The following is a 12623-nucleotide window of genomic DNA, read 5'->3' on the forward strand; positions in this document are numbered from 1 at the left end:
GATAATCAAGTAAACTTGATATTAACATCACAAATGTAATCTGGTTACTTTATTCATAAATTTGTAATAAAAACAGTATTTTATTTGCACAAATGAACAAACTAAGAGTTTCTTAGAACTGATAAACTTACTTCAGGTACATTACAATTTGCTGAAAAGTCTCACATTATCTATATTTGATAAAACCCTAACATCTTTCCTTAAAATACAATACCTTGTTAACTTGTTAATTCCTCCAACTTGCTAATACAAATAGGTAATTCGATATAATAAAGATTTAAAGTCTATTCAGCATAAGCCACAGACTCTAGATTTCCCTTCTTTACTACTGTTTACCCATATTTCTTTCTCAGAAATCTCCCAAGTGAGACTGTCCTCTATTCTGGACAGAGCAGCTAAGGAAAGGCAGAACGTAATTATACAAAACAAAAATTAAAAGAACGTTAAAACAGATTTTCAAAATTACAGTTGGATTTAAGTATATATTGAAAACCTGCTACATATAAAATAAACTGCTTATAAATGGCTTCTACATTATAGGCAAGTAGTATCTAGAACTCATTATTTAAAATACTTTCTACTTTGTCCTTGTAGTCACTGAACAACCACAGAAATCTTAAACTCCTTTGTATTAGCTTCAGTGTCAGCTAAAATACCCAGCAGCTGATTTGAAGCAAGCCTTATACTTTAACAAAATTATTTTAAAAGAAGTCTTGCATTCATTTAGGAGTAACAGATCAGTTGTGCACACAACTCCAGACCTGTTTATAATTACTCTGAGTAAAAGTATTGGTATTGTAACTAATGAGTCACATTTCAATATACATTGAAAATACATTATTCAAGTTTCTTTAAAAATAGTCTTGGAACTGTATGTTTGTGGGTCTTTAGGAAAAAACATCTTTTTAAAGAAAAACATTATTTTGATAGACTAGCTCATTATGGTTAAGATGCACTTATACGTCAGAATAACATGTTTAGTAACAAATACATGTTTATTCCTCTCTTAAGTAATGGTTTCACTGCGAAGTTGTTCTGTGGTGCTGTAATATTGTTTATATGAGAACAACAGAACAGGACATTTCCAAAACACAGAAGTACTGAAAATAAATATCCTGTTTAGTGTAGTGTTGCACATGCAACAAAACTAAAGTTGCTAAAAACAAAAGTTGACCATGATACTTAACTAAAAAAAAAAAAGTATTTTTTCGTAAGGTCTTATAATGTAAAAATGATAGCAAAATCATCGATCAGAATCTGATTTACTCAAAGTTTCATTTCAGAGATAAGGAGTAACAAAAAAACAAAGTGGTCTATGTTCTGGCCATGTGACAACGAAACCCACAATCACTTAAACAAGCGCAAAAGCAATACAGTATTTAAATAACATCCACTAAAGTGTAAAACTTTGGAAAAGTAATGAATTACCTGTTTGCTATTTTCCCATGTAATTGTAAGAGAGCACATCTTTATTTTGCAGCACTGCCCATCAGCTGTAAACACTTGTGTTGCTTCAGCATGTTCCAACTCCATCTTTCTGTTATTTTCTGTCTACACTTAATTGCTTAACTGTTCGCTGTGAGCAAACCCAGCCAACGACTATACACATCTTATGCATTCTTGTATGGCTTTTTGCCTCAGTGCAATCAATGGGAGGTAGGATATTTTTAAATATTATTCCATATGAAATAAATGTTTCCCCAATCATTTATCAATATGAAAAACTGTCTCTCTGCATTCATCAACAATCAGCTAACGGAAAAGGCTAGTGGATTTTGCCAGCAGTGAAAGACCTAATCACTGCAAGATCAAGCCAGCTGTCAACTATGATCAGCTTGATTCACTGCACTTCTCATATTCAATGGAAAATGTCGAGCAATACACATTTCTTTCGCAGTTATCAGGTTAAACTGCAAATATGAGAATACAGAAAAATTAGTTTTAAAAGGGAAACAAATTATTTGTTCCGTTTTTATTCTCGTACTATTACAAACTCTGGAAAAAAAAATAAATACCGAAAAGATCAGGCAAATCATTACTTTTTGTATTTAATTTCACTGTTTAAAGTGACAGAAAACTCAAATGTTGAAAGTTCACTTGAAATTTAACAGACAGTTTATTTAACTAAGACTGCCTAAGATGAAAAGGCAAACAGTACACTCAAAATAGAAAAGGTTATTTCCAGAAGACTATCAATCTGTGTTTGCTATAATGCTCTTCAGTACCTAGTTTCGTCTTTTTCCTAAATCCTGCATACAAAAAGATAAATATTTGAGCCAGCAATGAAGCTAAAACATGTATAATAGCATACATCAAGAAGTTTCATGTCAGAGAAGACTGCAGCAAGTCAAAACCTAGAATTCAGGATTTTTAAATACTGAACATGAAAGAAAATACTAAAATCCATTACTAGTTTCTTATATCTATAAAAATTATAATAGTATGCAAGACAAAAAACATAAGAAGCTGTAATTTACCTTATAAAACTCATGAATTGCACACAAGTTCACTCTCTCTCCATTCTTTCAAGAAAAGAATTCAAGCATGATTCAGTGCACTTACACAAGAGATCCAGCCAAATGGGTCTCCATAAGGACACTGAAGAACTGTATGTCAAAGCACGATAAAGTGAATATTCCAGCTGCATAAAGAACACGCTTATTTTTAGCGAGCAAGAAAAGGTATGAGCTATAGAGTAAGATCATCCACTAAGAATAAGAGAAGAAAAACAAGTTCAACTCCCTTGCTCCTAAATTAGCTACAGGGACTTTCATTTTCTGTACTTTGATGTGAGGAAGACTGCAGGGGAAACAAACCTAAGTACAATTAGATCAGGAGGCAGTTGCAGAGAAAACAGAGAAAAGGAAAGGTTCTCTTGCCTGGGAAAAACACAGGGGTGGGAAGTAGGTATGCTAGGTGTCCAAAGGCTGGATGGACACGAAACTAAATGAACAAGTGAGGCTGCGTGAGAAAAAGGAGGCCAGCACTACATGTGTGTGCACGCACAAAAGCGAACACCACCACACACACGTGCTGTGGAAGCACCAGTCTGCAAATGACAGGGCTGCATAAAAGAGATGACTAAAGATGTCCTGAAAAGGAGCAGGCGGCTTTGCAAGTACTGGAAGAGTCTCCTGCTCAGAACTGAAAGATGCTTGGAGAAAGGGGGGACAGTCTGAATTCCCACGGTTTAACAATTAAAGCTCTTGGAGGTCTGCACTGACACAATGAATTTCATTATCTGTCTCCTGTAAGGAAGTACTGAAATAAGGGAAAGGACAAGGTCCATTTTAATTGCAATAACTTCGTATCAAAATACTTGGTTTAACTAGAAGTTATACTAATGCAACTCCAGAAGGATACAACCATGGCAAAGGGCATTAAAAATTACAGCAGCAGTGTAAGGAGTGGGAAAACAACACCTTATGACAAGTAACAAGTGAGCTCTTTAGGTAACGTTTATTTTATGACCTAATGTGCATAATGTTATGTGTCAGCTCACACACCCCTATATTCTCAACTATTCTACCTTTATATAAAAGCAAGTTCGCATCTCAGTGTGCAGTGACAATTGGAGGCAATTCTCCACAAGCTCTGTTTAGTTCGAAATCTGGAGAAAAGTGTGAATCTTATTAGTCCAAGTTCACTGGATGAGAAATAGGTTAAAAAAATGTACCGTACTTTCAGGTTAAGCAAACTGGATGGGACTTTTCACCATTCCTCTTCCATGGACATCCACAACTAAGTATTGCTGTAAAACTAAAGAGCCGTGCCTGGGGGAAAACAAGGTCAGACCTGCAGATGTGGAAACTAAAAGTGTAAATTGAGTAAATGCTGCAGTTTAGGTCTTTCCTCACCTGCAAAACAGGAAGCCACCCGCTGGCTTCCACAGACTAGCACATCATTGTTCCCTGTAACCTGCTGCACAGAGCTATCTTCTGGTGCCCAGAACAGCAGAACTACTAAACCCCGTAAATGCTACAAGGCCCCAGTACTCAGAGAAGGAACAGGGAGAGCTGAATGGAATTTGAATGAATGAGAAGGCGGCAGACAAACAAGAAAAGGTAAAAATATATCCATACACGTGAAAAAAAAAGTGAATAAAAACCACAAATCTCTCTCATATCCATCTAAGTAGATGCTTGGTATCTAGATCTACAGAGGTGAAAAATTACATAAATATATAGAGAAGACATGGAGGGAAACAGTCCCTTCACATGTTCCAAGTAGGTTTCCTTTTCCCAATATGAGAAATTATCTTTAGATTCCTCAAAACACATGAAGTTAGATATTAAGAGCTAATTTTAGTCATAAACTAATGCCATATTAATTAGAATTATAATAGGAAAATGGTAACATAGTAAATAAAACGTGATGATTATTTTCATCAAGTGTAAGCATCTAGTAACTTCATCCACTATAAACTGGAATACATTTGAGAAATCACAGGACCTGTCAAAGCACTGCTCGTGACATTCCAAATCCCAGAATGATGCAATTTTGCCTAAAAAGATTACAAAAAGCCTCAGAGTAAAATACCAGGTCAGGAGCATCTGAATTTCCTACAGTTTCACAGAAGTTCATTCTATGAGATCACACAGTTATTAAACTTGTACGGATGTTTCCAGACAAACTATCCTTTACTGAGGTGTGAAGAGACTGGGATTTCTAGTCCTGCAAGAATTCAAGAGCTTTTTTTTTTTTTTTTTTTTTAATCGAAATTAGCTTTAGACTGCCTTTTTTTTTTTTCCCCCTCATTTAATTCCCCCCCTCCCCTGAAGTTTCTTAGTTGGATTAGCTTTTCTATTTATTTATTATTACTATTCTTTTTTTTGGAAGAGCAAGATACAGCAAGCTTTTAGGAAAATGCTTCAGACAGATCAGATTAATCCTTTTTTTTTTGTTTGTTAAATCTGTTTAGCTGACCCCCAGCTTGAAGTAGATGTCTGAACTGAAGGTGCAGGTAGAGGCTCCCCTATCTAACAAGTAAAAAGAATTTTAGGAATTAATGTCTTACAACAGTGAACACCCTTGGTAAATAGTGACATATACAACAAATCTGGCTCTTTAACAAAAGCAACACACAAAATTGCAGCAGAAAATTGGGAAGCCTTGGATCTGATTTAATTAACAGCTTTTTACATGGTCAAAATGTTCCAGGAAGCCTGCATGGAAGTTTCCTCAGGAAAAAAAAAAAAAAAAAAGTGCCAGCAAATTGCTAGAATTCCTTGTGTCATCTTTTAATGAAATTATTTGCTTAGACTATGCTATGAGACCCCTGAAAGTATCTAGATTTCCATGACTGACACTGTAACTTGCTCATTTTAAACAAATGCCATTAAAACTTGCCTTCTGTGAATAGCAGCCTCTTCCAAATACATCATTAAATATTACGAAGAGAAGTACTTGATACTTACAAGCTATTATCAAATTGTATTTGTAGCTCAGATCTGAAGAGCAATTTCTATTTCAGACTAAGCTCTTTATCCCTCAACATTTCAAATGAGAAACTTTAAGCAATTATGTATAATATATTCCCCTTCTCCTGAGTTTTCTCTTGAGTTTACTACTAAAAAAACCTAACTTGTTTGTTTTTTTTCCCCCCCTTCACAATGAGATTTTGGCATATCTTTGCCTGACAGGCTATGGAAAGCGGTACAACTAACCTTGTAAAAACTGTTCAGCCATTGCTGAAGCTTATCAGAAGATTGTTAGAACATGTTTAAAAAAATTTAATTGTCTAACTGACAAATCCATGGACAGACTGTATGTAAGATGTTTAATGCCTTTTTACGTGGTTGCAGTTGTATGGATCATATAACTAAAATTAATAAACAACAAACAATTCCACTTAAGAATTTTGGCACAAGCTATATACATCTATCTAAATTCTAAGCCTAGAATTTGACAAGCCTTAACAAGGGAACTCAAAAGCAGCGTATGTTCTTTACTACTACTTTCACTGCAGAGAAACTGATTGCATTGGATGGTTCTGCCAATAAGAGCATAACTGCTCCCAAGTTAAATCAGTACTACCAGAAGAGCTTTGTGTGTACATAAACGTAGAAGATTTTACTTACCTGTTAATAGAAATTCCATGAGTGTGAAATTATAAGATTCTCCTGATACTAAAACAATTGGGCTACGTGTTGTAAACCTTCTGCTAAAAGCCTGACTGGAGCCACTTAAACATAAACAGTGAAGTTCACTTCTGTTAGCTAACAGCAAAAAAAATGTTAATTCTCAGCTATATGTATTGGTCATAATTTCAAGACTAAGAAAATTTAAAGGACTGATTTTCCAGTTTGGGGTTTTGGTTTACACTAAAGCCAAAAGTTTCCTAGGGAGCAATGAAATCAGGTTCTTTGCATTTCTCGGCAAAGGTTTCAGTCAGTATCTATCAAGATAAAAGCACATAGATACCAGTTTCCCTAAATGGGGGGGGGGGGGGGGGGGGGAAGGCAAAAATTTAATATTAGGATATTAGGTACATAAGAGTACAAACTGATATTTTATTCTCCTTAAGTACATTAACAAGTAAAAAAATAATATAAATTATGCAATTCCTGCAAATGAGTATCTGCCATCATGTACAGACTGTTTTCACCACACTAATGTAGTTCTATTCTGTCCCACGCACTTTTCTTCTATTGTGTCCCTGCACTCCATCCTTTTTTTCTCCTGAACTGCATTTGCTTTCTTGTTTTCTCGTTTCCAATGAGTTTCTCAAACATTAGATTACCTTTTCACCTGGAAAACTGTCATCATCAGGTCAGTCCTGTTTCCAGGACTTCCTTTATGTAAGACTGTGATCCATTTTTCCTACTGATGACTGATAGGGTGGCTCCCAGTCCCTCTCCTGTGTACCACTGACCTCCAGTGGATAGAACTGTATTTGCTCTCTCTCACTGTTCAGACCACTGTCATTTCTATGGAATGAAGCTTGGATCACGCTAGGATATCTGTAAGAAAACAAAACCCAGCATTCTACGGCCACTGTTTCATGGCCACCGATAAAAGGCAGGAAATGACTAAACGGTAGAAGGACATTTGAAGCATCAGCATAATGAGGATCACAGAATCCAAAAAATAAATTTATGTTAAAAGGAGCTTCTCAAAGTAATCTGGTTCAATCAACCCTGCTCAAAGTTGCTCAGATTGTTCAGGACTAAATTAGGTTAAATTCTGAACCTCTACTAGGATGAAATTCCACCAACTCCAGGTAATCTGTTCCAAAGTCTGACTACTCTCACTGAGAAAAGATTTTCCCTGATATTTAATTAGAATTTCCCTTGTTACAAATTGTGTCCAAATCAAACTGGCTCAGCTACACATGCAAAAGAATGGAAGAGGCAGCTGTTCTCAGAGAAGTGAATCCCTCGAGACACCAACCAATCTCCCCAGCAAAGGAAAATGTTTAGTTATGTAAGTCTTATCTCCACATAAGTATACCTTCAGGATAGTGGTGGAAAGAGATCAGGCCCTGATTACAGCATAATTCCACTTCCAAGAGGAAAATTGTAAGCAAGAGCAAACCCACCGAGAGGTCATTTCAGGAATAAGAGAACCACTCACATAATTTTTCCTTAGACTTTGTTATGTAGATGCAAAGCTCTCAGACGAGCACTTACAGATAAGTATTCTTTTCACAACAAAGCACATTTGACGGTATGAAGAGACATAGCCTATTCCATTTTTAACATTCAATCTTCATTTAGAAGATTATTTGATAAAATTCATGCATTTATGTAATCTTGTGATGTTAAAAGTTCACTGTTATTCAACTAATTGCTGATCACGCACACAAGACTTTCACAGAACAGAAAAAACATGGCATGTGACAAAATACCAATTCATAAAGTTATCCAAGTTGAATTCCAGACAGATTACCCATCATTTTTTCCAAGACTACTGATTCAAACATGAAAGCAAACGTATCTAAAAGTTTTCTATGCATGTCACACTTCCAACTCTATCCCAATATTAAATAAAAATCAATCATTTCATCATTAAAACAATACACAGTAAAAATATACCTCAATGCAGAATATTTGGTAAGATTTGAGCTGTCTTCAACGTTCCATTGGTTTGTATTGATTTTAGGGCTAGTCTAACATTCAGCATGCCAGTAACAATGAATAAGCCTAATGCATTATGTAAGTGTAAGCTGATTAAATCCTTGATCCCGAAGCCACCTCTTTTCCCCCCTCCCCCTCCCATTTAAAACTTGGTACAATTGAAAAATCTGAGTTTTATAACTTTCAGAACCTGATTTGTACCATTTATGGCATAAAACCCCTCAAAACTTATAATAAAAATCCCTTCAGGTCCTTCTCATCTTTTAGTAATTTCAGGAACTTACTAAAAGTATATATTAAAAATGATCAGTTCCCTAATTACTTTTAATTTTGTGGCCAAACATATATTTTTTTCAGTATATACTGAATGGCACACAAGTAGCAGTGTTTATCAAGTTACCAGGTCTGAGCTCTACCCATACAATTAACATCAAATCAAACTAAACACACAGTTCAGTGCTGCCAAGAAGTACGATTAGAAGGCATACTGCACATGCCAGTTCTGATTTCCAGAAATTGTCGTTTCAAATGAAGTATACGAGCTATGAGGAATGGATCTCAGAAGGTCATTAAAGAGTTATGTTCCCTTAGCATACTATAGTTCTATGATCTCATTACATTGTCAATACGACAATGGAAGCAGGAATAACAGATCCATGTAGATGATGTTATCAGCTAGTGTTCTCTACAGAAAAGAAATGTAGAAAGCAATACATGATTAACTGTTTTGAATAGGGAAAAAGACTCCTTCCAATAGCCCCACGTACCATATATAAAACCAGCTGCTAACAGCTGCAAAGTGACTAAACAGCTGAATGGAAAAAAAACCCACAACCTACAACTTTGCTGCTGCATGTTTAGATGCACGTAAGAGATTTTAGATGCCAATTGTTAGGCAATATACAAGGACAGAATCACTTAACCTGCACAACTGTTTTTAACATTTTAGTTGATTTTTTAAGACATCTCAACTTGAAAAATCTGGTTAGTTTTGTTTGTCTTTAAACTTCTTTGAAGTGTTATTTTACCCAGACAAAAGAGCTCTAAGGCACATTTAGAAATCAATCGTGTTCCAACATAGCCAATACAACTATGAATTAGTGAGCTCAACTCTTCTTGAAATTCAAAAACGTTAAAGAATAATCAACTATACCTATAGTGCCTCAGAAGATGCAGCAAAATGGTCCTGAGTGAATGAGAACAGATTATGGTCTGTTGAGTCTTTATTAGAATTGAGAATGAGAGGGGAGAGAAGAAAGTAAAGGGAATTCCAACTCTGAAACAGGTTTTTAAGCCATGGTAATTTTGAAAGAGATAACCTATATTTTACTTGTAAAAGAGATGATGTTCAAGCCATAATTCACTGAATGCCACCAAACTGGTACTCTATGCTATGCAATATGTATTTTAAATTAGCAACTTCATAAAATGATTTTTTTTTAAAGGCATAGAAATGAACCTAGTGTGCAAACCAGTATAAAGAGGTGGCTCTGAGGGGTATGTAACCTCTTCTATCAGCGTTTGAAAACATTCCAATCCATAGATACATTTTCATGTTTTACCTTATGAGGCTAAGTCACAAAACCAGTATTAGTGAGAAAAAACAATCAAGAAAAGATGCCTGGACAGGCAATACTCATATGCAAGAGTAATATAGCTGTTTTTTTCCTCATACAGGATGAGTAAGAGACGAAGGCAGGTGAGAAAATGCAGTAATTAATAAGACTGATGGCTTCTCACGTCACAGAAGTGAATTTCTTGCTAGGCAGAAAATTTACAGCTGTTCATGAAAACCACAACAGAACAAGAATTAGACATTTTCCACTGGTGCCTACAACAGATTTTGCAAACCAAGAAATTTTAAAACTTAAATATTTGAGTTGATTGAAAACCTGTACGATTTATTACTTACCCCATTCTCTGTACGCTTCTCCACAGGTATGTTTATTCCATTTCTTTGGTTCTGGGCTTGTCGTCCACCTAAAAGTAAAGTTATCATTCGTAGTGCACAGTTCAGTTTTCAACACAACTGGTTCACAGTCTTTAATCTGTACTTTTAATGATTTTTTTTTTTTTTACAGAACATTTTACCTATGAATTTTCATTCTGCTAGTTTTGACTCTCTCATTAGGTTATTCTCTGTACGCAGTGGAGTCAGCAGAAATATGACATTACTCCACAGACTTCCTCTATTAAAGATATAGACATGTAGGCCTAATTTTCTGACGTGTTTTGGCAATGATATTATGAAAGGGAATGTACTGAGCATGACTACTGAAGTTTCATACTTCTGTGTCCACAAGAAGTAGCTCCACTGAATGTACTAGAAGTTAATATATTAGAAGAAGCTTCTACAATGCCTTGTAAACAACTTTATTCTACAAATTGATCCACAGGTCAATAATGAATTAAAAAGCCTCACATGCATGCTTCAGAAGGGACATTTTCTTTGTACATGTAAATGTGGCTTCAGGTGTATCTTGAATTTCTTAACATACTTTAAATTGGAATCGCCCAAAGGATGACTAACTATTTTACAAAGTATCTAATTAACATATGTGCAAATCCTTATATATTAATGGACTTGCTACTTCTGGCACTCAAAGCAACCAGCAGCCACTTAGAAATACGAAGAGAAACCCCAGCTCAAAGCAATAAGGACTTAGCCAAAACTTGAAATTCGGTTGTCTGAAGTAGTCAGGTTAGATGAATGAGTGAGGATTGTCTGAGCATGCAAATATACAACTTACTTTGAGTTTCCTTTCCTCTCTCTCAGGCAGTCTGAGAGCCATAAAGTATATAATGCACAGCCTCAAAAATCTTCTCATAAATTAAGTAGTCTACACTAGTTAGATCAGAAAATTGAAATACTTTTATTTTTATCCCAGTCTTTAAAGAAAGCCCCTAATGTAGTATGACTTTTTTTTTATATAAAGACTTTTTCCTGCAGAAACAGACAGACCAGGGATTTTTCAAGGTGTGAATTATTGCTACCAATAAATATATCTACAGAAAGTACAGAGAAAGTAAAGCTTGTGAGACCTCTGCTGATGATGTCTGTAAAAGAGATTTGTTTCTAAAGGATGCAAAGTGGTTTACCGAATCTTTTTTGTGGGTGCAACAAAGAGCAGGAAGTCAGGAAGAACAATCCCACCCTCACAAAAACATTGCGACTTTCTCTCAACAAGCAAAAACGCATTAAGTCTCTCATCTTCACTCACATTTTTGGATCAGTACTAAGCAGAATAGAAACCATTCTTACTACAAAAGCATTACTCAGATTAATAGAAATTATTCTAGATTAGGGAATTTGAGAACATCAATCAACATGACATTGAACAATGTTCAAAAAGACTTTGGTGTAAGGAAGTTGTATTGCCTATATCTACCAAAATTTACTCAAACAATTGATATTTGAAATCACTTCAGAAAACATTTTAGATATTTAGGTAACAGCATTATAAGGTAAGTGTACTTACTCTGTTCATTACTTTCAGCTGGCGATTCCTCATGACGAAGAAAAAATTTCACTTCTTCCCTCCGGGGACCCCATTTCTGCAGGTGGTCATACATCATATGATCAAAGGGTATGGGACGTTCTAAAAACAATAAAAAATAACCAAGTCTATCACAACTGTTTTAAGTTAAGCAAAGTTTTATAGAACATTAAAAATAAGAATGTCTTTTTTGTAGTAATTCAGTCCATCCAATGTGTTTTCACTTATGCGAAGTCGAAGAAGCAAGCATACACCAACAGAAAGTAGCTGCACTGTGTTAAAAGCTTGCCTATCACTGTAACACAGGTCACTGCTTAACAGCAGTACATAACCAGTTTGCAGAGCCATACAAAAACTAACAGTGTCTACAAACCTTAGTTTAGCTATGTCAGGAATTCTTCATCACAACCTTTTTCACAATGCTGATCTTTGCTCCCCAACAGCAGATGGATATTTTGCTCTATTATGCAGATGATTCATTCAGTTTGAACCTCAGGGCTTCCACACAGACTAAAAACCAAGTCATTGTATTGACATTTCACCTACTAAGGACTTGGGTGAGTACTTCCACTCCAATACACTAGGCTGGATGTTAACTTCTAGTACACGTGAAATTATTGGCAAATCTTTGAAGAGATAAAGGCTGTTCTACACAACAATAAGTCTTTGTTTTCCCCAGAAGTGTAGAACATTCTCATAGTACAGTTATTTCTTCAAAATCAAATCTTCTATTACTAGGATGCTATGCGCTTTGTATATAGTATTTCAAAATGAATACGTATTTCAAAAGAAAAATTTTCACGGTTTCTATAATTATTGTTGAACTTATTTTGAAGTACTTTGATTAAAGGTAAGAAAAAGCTTAAGAGCTTCCTAATACTAAGCACAGTATTAAGAGATCTCTCCTGATCAGAATACAACAAATGACACAGTAACATTAGAAAAGATCTAAATTAGTTGTCCTACATACACTTCATACAAGCCACTATTACTACAGAAAAACAGGCTTGGATGGAAACCAGAAGGTGGAGTTTGCGTTCTTCATTGT

The 12623-nt window shown here is 35.3% G+C and overlaps 1 protein-coding gene across 7 annotated transcripts in view; it reads right to left on the minus strand.

The window, feature by feature from the left end:
* Positions 1-12623, minus strand: part of PPP1R13B (protein phosphatase 1 regulatory subunit 13B) — a 73093-nt gene that overhangs the window by 27450 nt on the left and 33020 nt on the right. For all 7 annotated transcript variants that reach the window (XM_066998407.1, XM_048069867.2, XM_066998409.1 and 4 more), the window contains 2 exons: positions 11558-11677; positions 9991-10058 (listed from right to left, as the gene is read on the minus strand). In XM_066998407.1, coding sequence (XP_066854508.1) covers positions 9991-10058; positions 11558-11677 — 188 coding nt within the window. The remainder of the gene's footprint in view (positions 1-9990; positions 10059-11557; positions 11678-12623) is intronic.

This window comes from Anser cygnoides, chromosome 5, assembly GCF_040182565.1.
Source record: "Anser cygnoides isolate HZ-2024a breed goose chromosome 5, Taihu_goose_T2T_genome, whole genome shotgun sequence".
NCBI classification, from domain to species: domain Eukaryota; kingdom Metazoa; phylum Chordata; class Aves; order Anseriformes; family Anatidae; genus Anser; species Anser cygnoides.